This window comes from Dipodomys spectabilis, unplaced genomic scaffold (genome assembly GCF_019054845.1).
Source record: "Dipodomys spectabilis isolate Male_0828 unplaced genomic scaffold, ASM1905484v1 ptg000136l, whole genome shotgun sequence".
NCBI classification, from domain to species: domain Eukaryota; kingdom Metazoa; phylum Chordata; class Mammalia; order Rodentia; family Heteromyidae; genus Dipodomys; species Dipodomys spectabilis.
In genome coordinates this window covers 11219029-11238176 of record NW_024870813.1, presented here as the reverse complement: position 1 = coordinate 11238176, position 19148 = coordinate 11219029, and the positions used below count along the sequence as shown (strand labels likewise).

General features: G+C 40.3%; 1 protein-coding gene across 2 annotated transcripts in view; it reads left to right on the top strand.

Moving 5' to 3' along the window:
• The window catches only part of Vcl (vinculin), a 99619-nt gene that overhangs the window by 66337 nt on the left and 14134 nt on the right, over window positions 1–19148 (top strand). For both annotated transcript variants that reach the window (XM_042690116.1, XM_042690117.1), the window contains exons 9-16: window positions 3121–3274; window positions 4233–4408; window positions 5427–5617; window positions 7036–7235; window positions 8565–8693; window positions 13754–13903; window positions 16121–16229; window positions 17348–17650. In XM_042690116.1, coding sequence (XP_042546050.1) covers window positions 3121–3274; window positions 4233–4408; window positions 5427–5617; window positions 7036–7235; window positions 8565–8693; window positions 13754–13903; window positions 16121–16229; window positions 17348–17650 — 1412 coding nt within the window. The remainder of the gene's footprint in view (window positions 1–3120; window positions 3275–4232; window positions 4409–5426; window positions 5618–7035; window positions 7236–8564; window positions 8694–13753; window positions 13904–16120; window positions 16230–17347; window positions 17651–19148) is intronic.

Genomic DNA, 19148 nt, shown 5'->3' with positions numbered 1-19148 from the left:
TCAGGAGGCTGAGATCTGAGGATCATGGTTCAGAGGCAGCCCAGATAGGAAAGTCTGTGAAACTCTTATCTCCAATAAACCACTAGAAAACTGGAAGTGGTGCTGTGGCTCAAGCTTGCCTTGAGCTGAAGGGCACAGGGACAGTGTCCAAGCCCAGAGTTCAAGCCCCACAACTGGCCAAAAAAAGTCTAGAGAGAGTGACAGGCTCTAAGGTCAAGCCCTGTTACGGTTCTCTCTTGTGGGGTTAGGGAACCTACAGCTCTCTTTTGGAGCAATGTAATAAACAAGCCCATACAATATTCTGTGAAATTTCTTGAGTTTGTGGTTGCACTGTAGCCCTAGAAGTCCCTCCAGGTTGGGTCTCTTATCTTGAAGGTGAGGAGGAATAGTTTAAATGAATGTAATCCTTCCTCCTGAGCTTAGCAAGCTTTCTCTTGCTGAGAAGGCATCTCCCTTGTCATGGATATCACAAAAACTTTGCAGAACGGACAAAAAGAAGTTTTGTTCTTATTCGGAGAAATGCCAGTGCAGCCTGTCAGGGTTCTTGGCTCTTTGAATTTCTCATTTCTGGCTCTTTTGTTTGTAGCCTTTTCACAGTGTGGTAGACACTTTCACTTGTAATTCTCAAACACACAGTTGTATGTGTTTAGAGGGAGTGAATATGAGCAAGAGAATGAAGCAGTTGTTGTGAGGGATCAACCATTAATCTGTAGAGAGAAAGAGCTCGAACAGTGATGAGTAGCTGTGGGCCTACTTCGCAGTGTAGTCTACAAAACCCTTTCATGATGAAAGACTGTGAGGCTGTCTTCCTGTTGTCCTTTCTTAAAGATAGCCAATCATTTATTGTTTCAATGGCTGAAACACAGTAACAATTTCTTCATTGATATTCTACTCCTGAACATTTCTCTGTCTACAAAAGTATATTTTTTAGTCATCATGGGACTCGGTAAATCTCTTACTTTGATTGTAGCTGATATATTTATTTCTACTTTTTCAATGAGATTCATATTCCTTATTATGAATTACTAGATGTGAAGGGGGAACAAAACAAATTAAATTATAAACATTATGTTTCCTAAAAGTATTATGCCCTTCTTCTAGGTAAAGAATAGAAATAGAGCCAGGCCCTAGTGGCTCATGCCTGTAATCCTAGCTACCCAGGAAGCTGAGATCTGAGGATCATGGTTCAAAGCCAGTCAGGAAAGTCTGTGTGACTCTTATATCCAATTATCCACCAGAAAACGGGAAGTGGTGCTATACTTGAAGTGATAGAGCACTAGTCTTGAGTTGAAGAGCTCAGGGACAGTGAGCAGGCTCAGAGTTCTAGCCCTACAAGTGACCAAAAAATAGCAATAGACTTAGGAGTTTATTATCTCAAATGTTGGTATAGATGAAAAACAGATGAATTTAAGAAAGAAGATAGATAGATGAAGTGATTCATATTATTTTAAAGTTAGAAGCTCAGATTAAGATGAGCCAGGCCATTCTACCAAATGGTAAATTTGCCATTTCTGTGATTGAATTTACCAGGCTGCAGGCTGCATGGGTTTAAAAAAAAAAAAGATCTGAGCTTGTAAAAAGAAGTGGCAAATCTTTCTTTATGATTTGTAAAGTCTGTTAAGGAAAACGAATTCCTTTTTTTTTTGTTTTGGTCCGGTTGTGGGGCCTGAACTCTGGGCCTGGGCGCTGTCCCTCAGCTCTTCAGCTCAAGGCTATCGCTCTACCGCTTGAGCCACAGCACCACTTCTGGCTTTTTTCTTTTTTGCTTATGTGGTGCTGAGGAATGGAACTCAGGGCCTCAGGCATGCAAGGCAAGCGCTCTACCACTGAGCCACCTTCCCAGCCCCAGGAAAACAAATTCCTACTAAACATTTTTTCTTTTTGTAAGTAGCCTACCATCTCTGAGAGAGGAAGATAGTAAAATTGGTTCTTTATGAGCTTGACGGAAAGTCCTAACTGGTACTAGTCCCTCAGTACTAATTTGCTGTTTATTGATTGCCTAGAAATGGAAGGTAACTATTTAAGATCGTCCTTATGTTCACTGTAATAATGATGTTAATTTAGTTATAATAATAGATAATAATAGTTATAATACTTTTTTATTTCTTTAGTGGTGCTGGGGATTGAACCTAGGGCCTCATGAATGCTAGGGAAGCAGTCTACCATATTGCAAGCCCTCAAGTATATTATTTCCCTCCATCCAGTATTGGGGTTTGAACTGAGGGCCTTGCATTTGTGAAGCAAGTACTCTACCACTTAAGACATAGCTTTATCCCTTTTTCAGATAAGTAATACTTTTGGACTAGGATGGCCTCAAACTGTAATCCTTCTACCTATACCTTCTACATAGCTGGGATTACAGATGTGGGCAACTATACCCAATGAGATAGACATAGAGCTAGGATCTTGCTAACATTTTTCCTGGTCTGGCCTTGAACTATGATCTTCCTGATCTCTGCCTCCTGAGTAGCTGAGATTGTATTGATGAGCCACCATGTTCTACTCTACATTACTTATTTTACTCATGGCTGGCATGCTACCGTACCTCCAGTCCTACATGTTACTTTTATAAGAAACAGCTGAAGCCCAAATGGGTTAAACATCATAAACAAAGTCCCACAGATACTAAAAGTCAGGATCTAATTGGTTTCAGTGTGATAGAATTTCAGTATCACTGTGATGTCTCCTCAAACATTTTCAGTGTACCCTTGCCCATAAATAAGACAAGTTAATGGGCTACTTATTTCTAAAGCACACATTACTATGGTAACAAAGCCTCCCATAGCAATAATACCCCCAGCACATTTTCCCACTGAAGTTTAGATTTGGTTATGTAATCATCACCGAGAGGAGAATAATTACTATCAAAATTTGCTGTCCTGGTTTCAAAGTGGTTATGTAGTCCCATAAAGCTAAAGTGTATTCCTAAAAGCAAAAGGGAAAGTAGATGGTTTTGGTGTTTTGCTTTCTTTAGTTCTGTTTTCTTGTGCTATCCAAAATTACTGGGGAAAAGGAAAAAGCCAAGTGTGTTCACAAACATGACATGTACTGTGATTTTAAGAAGATTCTGTTATGAAGTATCTGAGAGGGGACAATGACAGCTTTTGTCTGTTTGAGTAGAGGACAAGGAGCCTCACCTGTGGCCATGCAGAAAGCCCAGCAGGTATCTCAAGGACTGGATGTGCTTACAGCGAAGGTAGAAAATGCAGCTCGCAAGCTGGAAGCCATGACAAACTCAAAGCAGAGTATTGCGAAGAAGATCGATGCTGCTCAGGTAGTGATGGTGATTTTTTTCAAGGGTGGTAGGAAAGAAAAGAAAAAAGAAGTGCTCTATAAATATCCTATAAATATCTCTTTCTCCACTCCTTTTTCTCTCTGTCCCTTGTCATTTACTGTGGGTAGATATTGGGTGTTTCTAAGTGAAGACTGATGGATTGTTTCCTACAAGTTTCCAGTATTAACACCTTCCCTACTTTTACAGGTTTAGACTAATGTTCATTTATATTTTGAAATAAAGGTGTTAATTTTGAATGTATCACCTAGCTAAAAGACAGCACTCTGAATACCAGGAGTTCCTGGTAGAGATGACGGTAAATCGAAATGATCCCTTATCTTAGAATTCACAACTGTATTTGGTCATAGAAGTTTTAAAAGGTTAGAACTTTCTTTTTATATTTTATGTAAAATTATTTGTGAACACTTACACAAATTTAAAAAGGCTGTGATTAATTCTAATGGAAATGAACGGGGGATATAGCATTAGTGGTAAAGCAAGCGCTTAGTGTATATGAGGCTCTGGGTTCAAATCTCCAAACAACATAGATATCCAAAAAAGGGAGGGATTAATTAGGTCTTACCTAAAACCTGTTTTACACAGATTCCTGTGTAAAACAATAAGAATTAGTACTCAAGCTACTCAGGAGGCTGAGATCTGAGGATCTCAGTTCAAAGTTGGCCTGGGCAAGAAAGTCTGTGAGACTCTTATATTCAATAAATTACATAGAAAAAAGCTGGAAGTGGTACTGTGGCTCAAATGGTGGAGTGCTAGCCTTAAGTAAAAGAAGCTTAAGGACAGTACCCAGGTCCTGAGTTCAAGCCCAGGACCAGAGGAGCACTTTAAGAATAATTATTAGTGTTACATATATTAACTTATTTCTGATGGCTGTCTAAGTTAAATTAAATGTGGTTCATGAATAGTAGTAGCTCACATCGTTGTCCATTTCTTGGTATAGAATTGGCTTGCAGATCCAAATGGTGGACCTGAAGGGGAAGAACAGATTCGAGGGGCTTTGGCTGAAGCTCGGAAAATAGCAGAATTGTGTGATGATCCAAAAGAGAGAGATGACATTCTGCGTTCCCTTGGAGAAATAGCTGCTCTGACTTCGAAATTAGCAGATTTAAGAAGACAGTATGTATTTAGTCCCTTTAATAGCTCTCTTTCTCCTATCTCCCTTCCACTCCTCTTCATTGACTCTAGGAAGGTGTAGTTGAATGCATGGTAAATACATGTATCATGTCCCTCTACTACGTTCTTATGGCTTCTTTGTGATAAGGTTGGGTCAGATATCACCTCTGTTGTATGAGTGACATGAGACTTAATAATATATGGTTGATCACACAGTTTTAAATTAATGTATTTAGGATGCTATGAACTCCTCTAAGTTATATTTTTATAATTCCTAAAATAGTATTTTCCCTTTTTGTACCCATCAGTGGGTTTAAAGCTTTGTGTATGTGTTTGTATATATATGTATTTATGCATGTGTTAGCTGTTACTGCTGCTTGAACTCAGGGCTTTATATTCTCATTTTGCTTTTTCACTTAAGGCTGGTGGTGCTCTACCACTTGAGCCACAGCTCCACTTCTGGATTTTTTTGTTTTTTGTTTTTGATTGGTCATGGGTCTTGTACTTTGGGCCTGGGTGCTGTCCTTGGGCTCTTCAACTCAAGGTGAGCACTCTACCACTTGAGCCACAGTGCCACTTCCGGTTTTCTGGTGGTTAATTGGAGATAAGCGTCTCATGGATTTTCCTGCTGGCTTTGAACTGTGATCCTCAGATCTCAGCCTCTACTACTGTCACCACTGCCATTGCTGTCCAGGCATACTACGTTCCACAGAGAACTAGTATTTTTACTGGTGGCAGGCTGAGGGTGCGGGTGATGACTGATTGAACTCAGCTCACCCAATTATTGAACTTTGTGAGCTTCACTGCCTCAAACTCATATTTAGTGTCTTAACTAGGATAAAATAGTCTAAACTTAAACTGTTTTCTCAATCAAAGGTTAATTAAACTACTCCTTTCCAAATTACTAATTATTAGGAATTTGTTGTCATTATTATTTGTCATTGATGGGTCATGTCAATGTGAATTATGTCTACAGTGTAAATTGTAAATTGTGACACGATGGCTGTTTTTCTTCTCCTAGGGGTAAAGGAGATTCCCCAGAGGCTCGAGCACTGGCCAAACAGGTAGCCACTGCCTTGCAGAACCTGCAGTCCAAAACCAACAGGGCTGTGGCCAACAGCAGACCTGCCAAGGCAGCTGTCCACCTGGAGGGCAAGATTGAGCAAGCTCAGCGGTGGATTGACAATCCCACAGTGGACGACCGGGGAGTAGGTAAGGGTGTCAGTGCATTGAACACTCCTTGCACTGGTCTCAGTGCAAATAAACAGGTTGTTGATGTCCTGTAACATGTCTAATGAAGTGCCAAAAGGGTACTTAAGCCACTTGTGAGTTATGTTTTTGTAGAGTAATTCTACTTCTGTTTATAGCTAATGAAATCTAGTGGTTTATTCCAGTAGTACTAGAGAATAAATGATCTATACAAATAGAGCTTCAGCTCAGAACTGAAACTCTGAATGACTTACTGCCAGTCCTATGTATCTGAGATCTGAGAATTGATGTTTGAAGCTAGCCTGGGCAGGAAAGTATATTAGACTCTTATCTCCAATGAACCACTAAAAAGCTGGAAATGGAGGTTTGGCTCAAGTGGTAGAATGCTAGCCTTGAGCAAAAATGCTCACAGTTATCACGCAGGCCCTGAGTTCATGACCAAGGACCCCCAAAAAATTTTAAAAAAAGCAAACAAAACAAAACCAAAAAACTAGGTTATTTTAGCTGCAAGGACTCTTCTGTTACAACTGGCCCATTGTATAACTTATTGATGTAGGAATAAACTGATAGAAATGTTTTGAATGTGGTGTTTTTGATTCCATTATTTGACTTTTAGGAATTTTTTTCTAAGATACAATTTATTTTGAGGAATTAACACAAAAATGTATGTAAACAGTACTAAGTAGTAAAATAATTATAGTTCCTATGGTAAGATGCTACATAGGTCATGTTTTGGTTACTGCTGCTGTTTTTATAGTGCTAGGGATCAAATCTAGGAATTTGTATCTGTGAGACATGTGCTGTGCCCCTTACACCCTGGGCCATGTGTTAAAAAGATATTTAGCGGGATACTTGTGGCTCACACTTGTAATCCTAGCTAGTCAGGAGGCTGAGATCTGAGGATTGTGGTTTGAAGCCAGCCTGCTCAGGACAGTATGTAACATTCTTATCTCCAATTATCTACCCTCTGCCCCACCCCCCTCCAAAAAAGACTGAAATGGGGCTGAGGCTCAAGTGGTAAAAGTGCTGGCTTTGAGCACAAAAGCTAGGGACATTCAAGCCCTAGGACTGACACAAAAAAGCAAGTAGATAAAAAAACCATAATGAAATGGAAAAATGCACATGGTCAAGAAAAATAAAGAATAAAAGTTGGGCTGGATGAGTAGCTTAGCATGAATGAAGACTTGGCCTAAATCTCCAGTACATACATAAAGAAAAGTTAATATATAGTATGTCTACTCTTTTTTGTTGTTGTTAGTCTATTCTTATTTATACTTTTCTATATTCCGAAAGTATTTTCTTTCGTCAGGGAACTCTGTCTCATTATACTTTTTGTGAAAAAAATGGCAGACTTATAGAGTAACATTGCTGTTGCCTTCTCTGGGTCAGTGTGAATTTTAGTGATTTTTCTCTTGGTCTAGGCCAGGCTGCCATCCGGGGGCTTGTAGCTGAAGGACATCGTCTGGCTAATGTTATGATGGGACCTTATCGGCAAGATCTTCTGGCTAAGTGTGACCGTGTGGATCAGCTGACAGCTCAGTTGGCTGACCTGGCTGCCCGAGGGGAAGGGGAGAGTCCTCAGGCCAGAGCACTTGCATCACAGCTTCAAGACTCCTTAAAGGTAAACTCAGGAACACAGATCATTAAGCTTTTCATGCTATCATTGAAAAAGGATGATGGAAGAGAGAATTAAAATTAAAATATATCTTTTTGGCTTTAAAGAAAATAAAAAGAGTATGACCAAGGACATTAGGAAATGAGAGTTTACTAGGAAAAAGGTCACCCATGTTTTGTAGCAACTAATGTTGATTTTCCCAAGTTTTATTCATGATTTTGGCTCTATCCATATGCCCCTTGTCATAGTCATAGAGTCATAGAGTCATAGTCAATTATTTTTTTATTAAGAATTGCCTCATGCTGGGCACTGGTGGCTCATGCCTGTAATCCTAGCTACTCAGGAGGCTGAGAGCTGAGGATCAGGGTTCAAAGCATGCCTGGGCAGAAAAGTCTGTGAGACTCTTATCTCCAATTAACCATAGGAAACCAGAAGTGGTGCTGTGGCTCAAGTAGGGTAGAGCACTCACCTTGAGCTGAAGAGCTCCCAGACCCAGAGTTCAAGCTCCACAACTGACAAAAAAAAAAAAAGAATCACCTTTACATTTATATAAAAGAAAACAAAATAATTATTTAAAAGGAATAACCCCAAAATTATGTATTTGATAACCTACTTGAATTTTTTTCTAATATTTAAAAAAAGATACAAAATTATTATAGTCATTTGTCTGTGTAGCCTGTATAATCATCTCCAGTATCATTGCCCAGTGTACACCATCCACCTTGAGAACAATAGCGGGCATGGAGATTTCTTCTTAGAAACTCAGAAAACTTAAATTGGACTAAATGCAATAACTTTGAAAAAGAACTTGTGATTTCTAAGTATCTTCTCTTTTAGACTCATGTTCAGAAAACAGTACATTTATTAGTTACTGAGTTCTAGAAACCTAATCCCCATTCTTGGGTTCTTTCCTCTTAAGATAACTAATTGCTTAGCATTTTGGCACAGCATCTACCAGTTTTAGTGCTTATCACCATGTCTCTTCAGCAGTGAGATCTCTGCCGCATCCTAGGGTCTTCTTTGGGCTCAACCCTGTGATTCTCAGTGTCATTTCGTAGAGAACACCAAGAAAGGAAGTTTACTTCCTTGATTGGATAGAATAGGGACATGAATGTCATAACTATGCTTTCTACTAGGCACTAATTTCTTTTGAGGATAGGAGGCATAACTTTGACCTGGGCTAACTCAGTGTTGTAAACACATTTGACATTCAAGAAATATTTATTAAGTAAAGCTAAATGAATGAATAAGTGAATGTGTCATTGAATTAAGGACATTAACAGACAGGATTTTGGAATGTTGTTGTTGATTTTTATTTATAATAATATTTTTAAGGATCTGAAAGCCCAGATGCAAGAAGCCATGACTCAGGAGGTGTCAGATGTTTTCAGTGATACCACGACTCCCATCAAGCTATTGGCAGTGGCGGCCACTGCCCCTCCTGATACTCCCAATAGGGAGGAGGTAGGTAACTGAGGTCTTCCAGTTCTTTTGTTGGCCAGCCATATATTTATATAATTAATTTATTTATATTTGTACAGGTAAACTGTGGTTATAGTGTACACCAGCAGCAATAGTTGGGAAATTGTGGAAGAAATGTGGGAGTTTGGGAAGGGGGGCTTTTAGTTCACTAAGTGTATCAGTTATGAATGTCTTTAATTGCAAGTAGTAGAAGATTTGACCATCAGAGTTGACAAAAATGGAATATATTGTCATTACATATCAAGAAACATGGAATTTGGCAGCTCTGGCACTGAGTCAGGAGCTAAAAATCTTTTTTCCTCATAGTACAGGATGACCTTTGCTCCCTGGGCATCATTGTTCAAAGCAGAAAGAAATGAAGGGATAGTAGTGATCCAGTCACTATTAGGGTACTTTATTCTCAACATGGAAATCAGGACAATCGTGTGTGTGTGTGTGTGTGTGTGTGTGTGTGTGTGTGTGTGTGTGTGTGTGTGTGTGTGTGAAATCAGGACAATCGTGTGTGTGTGTGTGTGTGTGTGTGTGTGTGTGTGTGTGTGTGAAATCAGGACAATCGTGTGTGTGTGTGTGTGTGTGTGTGTGTGTGTGTGTGTGTGTGTGAAATCAGGACAATCGTGTGTGTGTGTGTGTGTGTGTGTGTGTGTGTGTGTGTGTGTGTGTGTGTAGATCCTGGAGCTTAAACTCAGGACCTGGGCACTGTCCCTGAGCCTCTTTATGCTCAAAGGCTCTACCACTTGAGCCACAGTGCAACTTCTGACTTTTTCTGAATATTTTATTAGAGATAAGAATCTCATGGATTTTTTTCCCCTGGGCTGGATTGGAATGTGATACTCAGATCTCAGCCTCTTGAGTAGCTAGGATTATAGGCATGAGCCCCTGGTGCCCAGCTCAGGACAATCCTTTTAAATTATTTGATATTATTCTTCAGCTCAGATCCTTCCAATAACTATTTCCTGTTCTAAACGGAAGCCGGAGAGTCCTTAAAATGAACAGTAATGGCTAACATGTGCTGTAAATTAACTCTCCAGGAAATAAAAACACCAAAATCCTGATTTGTAATACTGATTGATTTCTATGATGTAAATACTTCTGTTATGGATGTTTTAACCTAAAGTCACTGAGTTGGGAAGAAAGGCTCATATTTGACCCTTGTCAGCTGGTTGAGTTGGTGAAAATGGCTTCAGAATATCACTGAGTTTGGTCCCCTACTTCTCTGATCTTACGTTGGTACTTATTCTTTTCCTTCATGCTCCTCTCTTTACAATAACCTTGAATTACACTCCTAGTGTTCCTTGTGTATGTCACTGTGTCATAATCTCAGCTCTTGGTATTTGGCATCCTTCCCACAGATTATTTTTTTTCTCTCCAGAATGTCACTTTTGTGTGATTACTTAAAATAGCACCATAACCCAACTCTAGGGATTTCTTAGTCTGCAATTGATGTAATCCTGGTTCCTAGAACAAGTTCTAGCCTTGTACTTTGTGGGTACAGAACTCCTCCAGGAGACATTTGCTTGTATCTCATTGTGTAGAGTAGAACTCTGTGACATGGCTACCATAGCTGCAAAGAAATCTGGGAACAAGTATTTGGCTCCAAGGGGTTTAGGTTAGCCATTCAAGACAACAAAGAACTTGTGGGTGAAGGTTTGTGCTATTCTTATCTGTTCACCTCCATTCTTTTCTCTTGCTGTGGTCACTAAGCAGTTCAGATCATGTTCACCTTCAGTTGGGATGATTTGCCACTTTTTCATTTCATTCTTTTGAGTTTTAGACTAGGGATCCCTATTCATTCTCTCCTCCTAGGGCTTCATAGTTTCCTCAACATATGTTGACTTCTGTTCTCTTTGGAAATATGTGTCTTTATTGACTTTTGCCTTCTCATCTTCTCAAACCAGTAACTAACTCAAATATGTTAATTTGACCTAAAAAATATTGCTGGCTTTCCATTTTCCATTGATGTTGCCAAAGCTTTAATTCTGATTCTTTTTTTTTTTTTTTTTGTGGTTGTGGGGTTTGAACTCTGGGCCTGGGCACTGTCCCTGCGTTCTTCATTCAAGGTGAGCACTCTACCACTTGAGCCACAGCGCCACTTCTGGTTTTTTTTTTTTTTTCTAGTGGTTTATTGGAGATAAGAGTCTCATGGATTTCCTGCCCAGGCTGGCTTTGAACTGCAATCATCAGATCTCAGCCTCCTGAGCTCAGCTACCTGAGCTACCGGCGCCTGGCTCTTTTTTTTTTTTTTTAATTCTGATTCTGGTTTCTTTCTTTCTTAAATTTTTTTTTGTTATAATTTATTGCTTCTGTCTATGTGATACTGAGGAATTAAGCCCAGGGCCTCATGAATGCTAGGAAAGCACTCTACCACTGAGCCACATTCCCAGCCCTGATGCTTGTTTCTTGTATGCCTACATAGGTCTGACTTGTCTCTTTAAATCTCTCAGAAAGCTACTAATAAAAAGAAAAAAAAAAGCAAAAAAAAGCAAATCTGATCTGTTTCAGCTAAACTTTTTTTTTTTTTTTTTTTTTTTTAATGCATGTATGCCAGTACTAGGGCTTGAATTCAAGGCTTCATGTTCTTGCTTTTCTTTTTGCTAGCACTCTTCTACTTGAGCCATGCCTCCAGTCCAGCTTTTTTGTGGTTGATTGAAGATAGGAGTCTGGCTTTAAACTGTTATCCTCCAGGTCTCAGCCTCCTGAATAGCTGGATTATATGCATGGGCCATACATGCCTGGCTCCAGTTAAACTTTTAGTGAGATTTAGGATCTAGAACTATTTGTTCTGGCTTTTCATACACTTTATCAACTTCTTAGGGGACTTTTTTTTTTTTTTTTTTTTGGTCAGTAGGGCTTGAACTCGGCCTAGGCACTGTCCCTCAGCTCTTCCGATCAAGGCTAGTGCTCTACCACTTGAGCCACAGCTCCATTTCCGGCTTTTTCTGTTTATATGGCGCTGAGGAATTGAACCCAGGCCCTCATGCATTCGAGGCAAGCACGCTACCACTTAGCCACCTTCCCTTTATCAACTTCTTAAAACCTTCTGCCTCTTAGTTATACTCCAGCAATACTTAGTTGCTTATGATTTCTTGCATTTTGTGCCCTTCCCATATCTTTGTTCTTTCTTTTTCTCTCTTCCTAATTATCTTTTCCATTTTTTTCCCGTATGGAATTCTTCTTGATCCTTTTATCCTTTGCTTCCTAGATAGGTTATCTTTTCCTTTTATTCCCATAATATCAATGGACAACTCTATTATTGCACAAGTAACATAGAAATGTTTATGAACTCCTTTTCTTCCATTAGGCTGTTAGCCCCTTGAGAAACAAATATTTTGTCTTCTTCATTTTATATCTTCAGCACCTACATCAGGGTTGAGCGTATAGTGGGTAGTCAGTAAATTTGGATTGGATGTCAAGTAAAGCTAGCTAATCCTTCAGCTAAATTAGACGGAGCGGTAGACATGGTTTTGGATTGAGAGGCAAGCCAAGAAGTACAAAAGATCTGTTGCTGTAGAGTATAGGACACAAGCCATAGTAAGAAACAAGGACCCAGGCTGGGAAGTTGGCTCAGTGGTAGAGCGCTTGCCTTGCATGCCTGAGGCCCTGGGTTCGATTCCTCAGCACCACATAAGCAAAAAGAAAAAAGCCAGAAGTGGTGCTGTGGCTTAAGTGGTAGAATGCTAGCCTTGAGCTGAAGAGCTGAGGGACAGTGCTCAGGCCCAGAGTTCAGGCCCCATGACCGGACCCCCCCCCCCCCCCAAAAAAAAAAAAAAAAAAGAAACAAGGACCAAGGCCAGGACAAGGAGAGCAGAGTTGTTAGATAGAGATTCTGAGCATGAATGGCTGATCCTAAGAAGGTAAATCCAGCAAAAGGTCAGGGAGGTAGAAGAGACGTAAGGGGATAGACACAGAACACTGGCAGTGAAACTGGAGTTTGCTGTTGAGCCAAGACACCTTTGACATTTTCTGTCTTAAGTCAGTACTGGGCACCAAGTATGGGCAGGCAGAACCTCAGGAGGAGATGAAAAAATGCAGATGCATTTGGACAGGCAGTTCCTGACATTCTTTGTGCAGAACACAAACCTGACTTGGTACTGTTTAGCATACCTTGCTTTTTCAGTGATGAGTCCTAGGCATGAATGTTATCCAAACATTTTGTCATATCAAGCAAATAAATAGTTTCTTTCATGGTGTTCCCTTGTGCAGTATTTCATGATGAATGAAGAATTAATTTATAAAATTTGAGAAATGAATAGTTACGTAGTTTTTTTACTCATTCTTGCCCTGTGTCAGGCCCAAGAATGAGCACAAGCTATCAGTTTTCCATAGAGGTTAAGGGCAGTGTTTTTACAACAATAACAGTAATAGAGTATGTGAGAGAGGGCTGGGAAGGTGGCTCGGTGGTAGAGTGCTTGCCTCGCATGCATGAGGTCCTGGGTTCGATTCCTCAGCACCACATAAGCAGGAAAAAGCTGGAAGTGGTGCTGTGGCTCAAATGGTAGGGCACTAGCCTTGAGCTGAAGAGCTGAGGGGCAGTGCCCAGGCCCAGAGTTCAGCCTCCATGACTGACCAAAAAAAAAAAAAGAGTATGTGAGAGAGGCTGAATACAAGTACTTAGTCTAGTACTCTCTGTGGATATTTAGGGCTTGTAATGTAGTCACCTACCCAAGGTAGAGCCTGGAGTAGGTCTATCTGTCATCTTCAAACTAGACAAGAAACCTTTTGGAAATGAGGATTATATAGACTTTAATGTCTGTGAATTTGTAGAGTATATAATGCTATGTATCCTGCTTGCCTTTGGTGTAAGAATTTTGAACTAAAATAGGGATACATGTATGTATATGTGTGTGTATGTGTTGTATGAGTGTATGTGTGTGTGCTTGCACACATGTACATGTTATTCTAGGAAAGGTTTGATGTTTCCTCTGAAGACTGAGCATATGCTGTACCTGCCTAAATATAGATTTTTTTTCTTTGTCTGACCCCCCTCCCCCTCCTTTTTTTTTTTAAAAAAAAATAAATGTTCTATGTCTCTGTTTTCAACTAAGGTATTTGATGAGAGAGCAGCAAACTTTGAGAACCATTCAGGAAGGCTTGGAGCCACAGCAGAGAAGGCGGCTGCTGTTGGTACTGCTAACAAATCAACAGTGGAAGGCATTCAGGCGTCAGTGAAGACGGCCCGAGAACTCACACCCCAGGTGAGGTTTTGCTCATTCCTTGGTTTTAAGTTCTGCATATAATATTCAATAACAAAAACTTTATGTACATCCTTAAGCACTTACTCTAACATCACTTTAAAAAACATGTAATCTCAAACTTGGTGATTTCTAGAGTTAGGATTATGCAGGACTTTTAGCTTTATACATTTTTTATATTGCTTCTTCTTTTTTTTTTTGAATAACCATATATTAGTTGTGAAAGTAAGAAAACAATCTTGTTCCATCATATACACACACACATGCACACACACTTCAGACAGTAACAATATTTGGCTAATGTTGAGAGGTTAGTTTTCATTTTATAGTTTATAGCTTTCCCTAGCATCTCTGAGAGGATTGGGGTGGTGGGGGGTGGGAGGGAGAAGAATCAGCTGGGAAGTCAAGACTGTAATCCTATTTGAGAGGCATAGCTCAAGTGGTAGAGTAACTTCCTAGCAAGTGTGAAGCCCTGAGTTCAAACTCTAGTAATACCACCAAACAACTGTATAACCAAAGTATAGCTAATAGGATGTGAGGGCAATCCAGCTGTGACATGGGTCACCCCACTGATCGCTAGGGTTGATTTGGCTGATCTAGCTGACTAGGTGAGTGTTCTCTTCCTTCCTCACTGCTCCATGTGCATCCCTCCCAAAGCTGCGCGCTCCTGATAGAGGACCAGTCTTTGGTCCAGGATATACTAGTAGTTGCGCTCCCCTGCTAGGACCTCCAAACAAGCTCTCAAGGTCCAAAGTATAGCTAATAATTTTGGGAGCAAAAGTAGATAAAAAACAAAAGAATTCAATGTATAAAGGCATTTTAACAGATGCTAAGTTTTCTTTTTGTCAGTCGTGGGGCTTGAACTCTGGGCCTGGGCACTGTCCCTTAGCTCTCAGCTCAAGGCAAGCAGTCTACCACTTGAGCCACAGTGCCACTTCTGGTTTTCTGAGTGATTTATTGGAGATAAGAGTCTCATAGACTTCCTGCTTGGGCTGGCTTTGAATCTGGATCCTCAGATCTCAGCCTCCTGAGTAGCTAGGATTATAGGCGTGAGCCGCCGGCTCCCGGCCTGCTTCAAAAAAAAAAAAAAAAAATTGAGATGGGATTTGCTTTGTGCTTTCTGCCTCAGAATCCTGAATGTTGGGAATATAGGCATGTATCACCATGCATAGCTAGTTTTCTTAAATATCTTAATATGTGATGTTTATGTAATTTTCCTTCTGCTTAGATGATAAAAATCCACCTTTTCAGTGGATACTTATTAAGTAACTAGTATGGTGGGCACTGTACTAGGCATTATAAATATATAATATACATAATATATAATAATAAAATGTTATAATTATGTATAATAATATATCATTATATATTATATAATAATATAATACTGGCTTTCCTGAGAACTTGTGGGAAAATAAACATGTCTTATTAATTGGTCCAATTTTGCCTATGTGGCATGTAATAAACTAGATTTAGCCTTAAGTCAACAATAAAAAACAAAAGAAAGTAACACCAACATGAATATGAATTAGGGCCAAGCACTGGTGTCTCATACTTGTAATCCTAGCTATTCAGGAGGCTGAGATCTGAGGATGATGGTTCGAAGCCAACCTGGGCAGGAATATCTGTGAGACTCTTATCTTCAATTAACCACCAGAAAACTGGAAGTGGAGCCATGGCTTAAAGTGGTAGAACAAAATAGCTCAGGGTCAGCACCTAGGACCTAAATTCAAGCCCCATGATCAACAAAAAAAGAAAGAAACCAAATTAGATTCTCTCTTTTGTAGTACTAGAGGTAGAACTCAGGGCCTTGACCATGCTAAGCAAGTAAACACCTCATGCTACACTACCAGTCCAAATCATATTTTCTTGAAACCTCATAGGCATCCCACCTTTCATTCATAAATTAGATGTGTTTGTGCTGGGATTACAGACATATACCACACCTGTCTAATTAAGATCAAAGAGTTGACATTTAGAGTTTAAATATATGTCAGTTTTGGTGTATACTCTTTTGAGGTATTAAATGAATGCATATTTCTTAAAATCAAGCTGTGATTCTAAATCCAAAAGTATTCAGTCTGAAAAGTAACTTGCCAATTTTTGGCTTTATGCTGCCATCTGTAGGCGAAGAGGAGAAAAGCTTCTTTGTAGATTTGATGTAGGTATGCTGGTGTTTAAATCGTTTTTTTTTTTTTTTTGTAAATAATCATTTGCTAGGTTGTATCTGCTGCTCGCATCTTACTTAGGAACCCTGGAAATCAAGCTGCTTATGAACATTTTGAGACTATGAAGAACCAGTGGATTGATAATGTTGAAAAAATGACAGGTAACATTTTGTGTCAAGTTCTTGTTGTCTAGTCTGTGAGTTTTGGGAAATTCAAGCAGTGCAGGTTATATTTCTCAGTTGCAATTGGATAAGGGGGTGGTCATGTGCTTGACAGTGTACTTGGCCCTGATTAAGGCTGCTGAGCAGCAGCGGCTTCTCATTCAAGCTTTGCAACTTTGTCTGAAGAGAGACTGAACCTCTTTTAGAATTCTGCCCTTCCCGTGTGATGTTTATTGTTACAGCTCCTATCTTCTTTTTGAATAGTGTCTTTGCCCAGTCAGCCAGTCTGAGCTAGAGATTTGGTTTCAGAGGCTGGGAGGCGGTGTTTTTGGATACAGTAAGTGTCCCTGTCATTTTCAGAGGGCTCACATTTCAAGGAACCACAATAGCTACCATTTAATGCAACTTGTCTCAGAGTTTCCTCCAACTTATCAACTGCGTAGTTCTAAAAAAAAAACCCCAGAAAACAAAAACAAAAACAAGGAGAAACCAATCACCAACAAACCTGGGTCTGTGTGGCTAAAGCAGCATCTCTGAATTCCTCTGCTCTCTGATGGGCAGGCTTAGAGGGAAGAAGCTAGGCATATAGGCTCTTTGCTGTCCCTGTACAACCTGCTGACAGGGGTCTGTAGCAGCCAGAGATGAAAGTGGAGCTCTCGAAGTGTCTGAAGAGAGGTAACAGAAACAAGAAGCAGGCTGTTAGGGTTACTGGAATCCTCTGTGTGGCTCATCTTGGGCGCTGCAAGCTGCCAACACTCAACAGATGGCTGGGAGTGAGAAGGGAAGAGAGAAAATGCTATTAACAGATAATGTGGTAGTGATGTGGTGAGGTTTCAAACGCAATCCTGGTTTCTTCCCGATGTCATTGTATTTCTGGCTGGCGAGTGACCACGGTTAGTATAATTTTGGAAAATCCATATGACTTTCTGGGCTTTGTCTTCACTTTTTTTAAGTGGGGAGAAGGAACTACTGTCTTTAGGTGCAAACCTGATTGTGTAGGAAGAACTGTGAGTGGAAGGAGGGAATTCTGAGTGCTGTACTTTTTCATGAGAAACAAATGGACAACAGTGTTTTGGAGTCTCTAAAGAAGCTACATTCCATTTCTGTTCTCTGGGTAGGGCTGGTGGACGAAGCAATTGATACCAAATCTCTCTTGGATGCTTCTGAAGAAGCAATCAAAAAGGACCTGGACAAGTGTAAGGTAGCTATGGCCAACATTCAGCCGCAGATGCTGGTCGCTGGAGCAACCAGTATCGCTCGTCGGGCCAACCGAATCCTGCTGGTTGCTAAGAGGGAGGTAGAGAACTCTGAAGATCCCAAGTTCCGTGAGGCTGTCAAAGCCGCCTCTGATGAACTGAGCAAAACCATCTCCCCGATGGTGCTGGATGCAAAGGCTGTGGCTGGAAACATCTCTGACCCTGGTAAGCAACAGGGCATGGCGGGGTTCACCTCAGCTGAAAGCATAACTTAGGAAAGATGGTGAGGGAGTATGCATCCACAGCCACCACATATATAATCTGGGAGCAAAAGCTATAGACAATTTGGGAGTGTTATATTCATCTTTTTCTGTAATATTGGTAGGCTTGTTGATCTCTGGATAAACTTCCCTGTGTGTTATTGATCATTTCTGACTAAATAGATCCTAGCCTTTTGAGTCATTATTTTATTTTAGAAATGTCTCCAAATATGCATGATGACCAATTATCAACCATTTAGCTTATGTAACTTCCCTTACACTTTGCTCTGTAAAGCAATTTCTATTTCTGTCAAATCTAAAGGCCTGTGACCCAAGTCTTCTGGGCTTTATTCTAAAGAATCTGGGTTTTCTTAAGCTGCATTTTTTTTTTTTTTTGATTGGTCATGAAGCTTGAACTATGGACCTGGGTGCTGTCCCTGAGCAATTTTTGCTCAAGTGCTCTACCACTTTGAGCCACAGTGCCATTTTTGGTTTTCTGGCGATTAATTGGAGATAAGAGTCTTACGGACTTTCCTGTCTGGGCTGGCTTTGAATTGTAATCCTCAGATCTCAGCCTCCTGAGTAGCTAGGATTACAGGTGTGCTCTACCAGTTGCTCGGCTTTTAAGCTGCATTTTGATCACATTTCTAGTACCACTAAAGGAGAGCATATTGGAATTATTCCTTTGATTGTAATCATCTGCATTTTGTTATTGTTGTTGTTTGAGCAGTCTGTCTTTCTGCTCTTATCTGTAAGTAGAATCCAATAAGAGGAGTCAGAATGAGGGGCTGCCTTATTCATTATTGTATCCTATCACTAAGGGTGTGCTTCGTTTTCTATTTGGAGTTTCTAATATTTTGAGTAGATTCCTAATTTTTGAGTAGATTGCGGTGACACACTAGTGGGTTCAGCATAATGGTTACCATGCTGAATGCCAAGTAGAGCACAGGGGTATGGTGAAAGGTGAGAAGTACTTCAGGGAATCTATGTGCAGTCTGAAACTAACATCTCCCATGTCCTGTACTGGGTAGACTTACCTTCGAGATTGCTTTATCGTAAGGGAGGTGATGGGATCCACCTGAGGTCAGTGTTTACACCAGGATCTTCTTAGTACTTTTGAGTTTTGTAGCCAGAAGGCACCTAACCATGGAACAACTGATTTGTGACACATGGCTCTTTTTTTTTTTTTTTTTTTTTTCTGGATCCGGTCGTGGGGCCTGAACTCTGGATCTGGGCGCTGTCCTTCAACTCAAGGCTAGAGCTCTACCACTTGAGCCACAGCGCCACTTCCGGCTTTTTTCTTTTTGCTTATGCAGTGCTGAGGAATCAAACCCAGGGCCTCAGGCATGCAAGGCAAGCGCTCTACTACTGAGCCACTTTCCCAGCCCAGCACATGGCTCTTCTGTGCAGGCCTTAAGGCATCTGACTTGCCTACTTTCCTTCTCTCGCCATGATGCTTACTG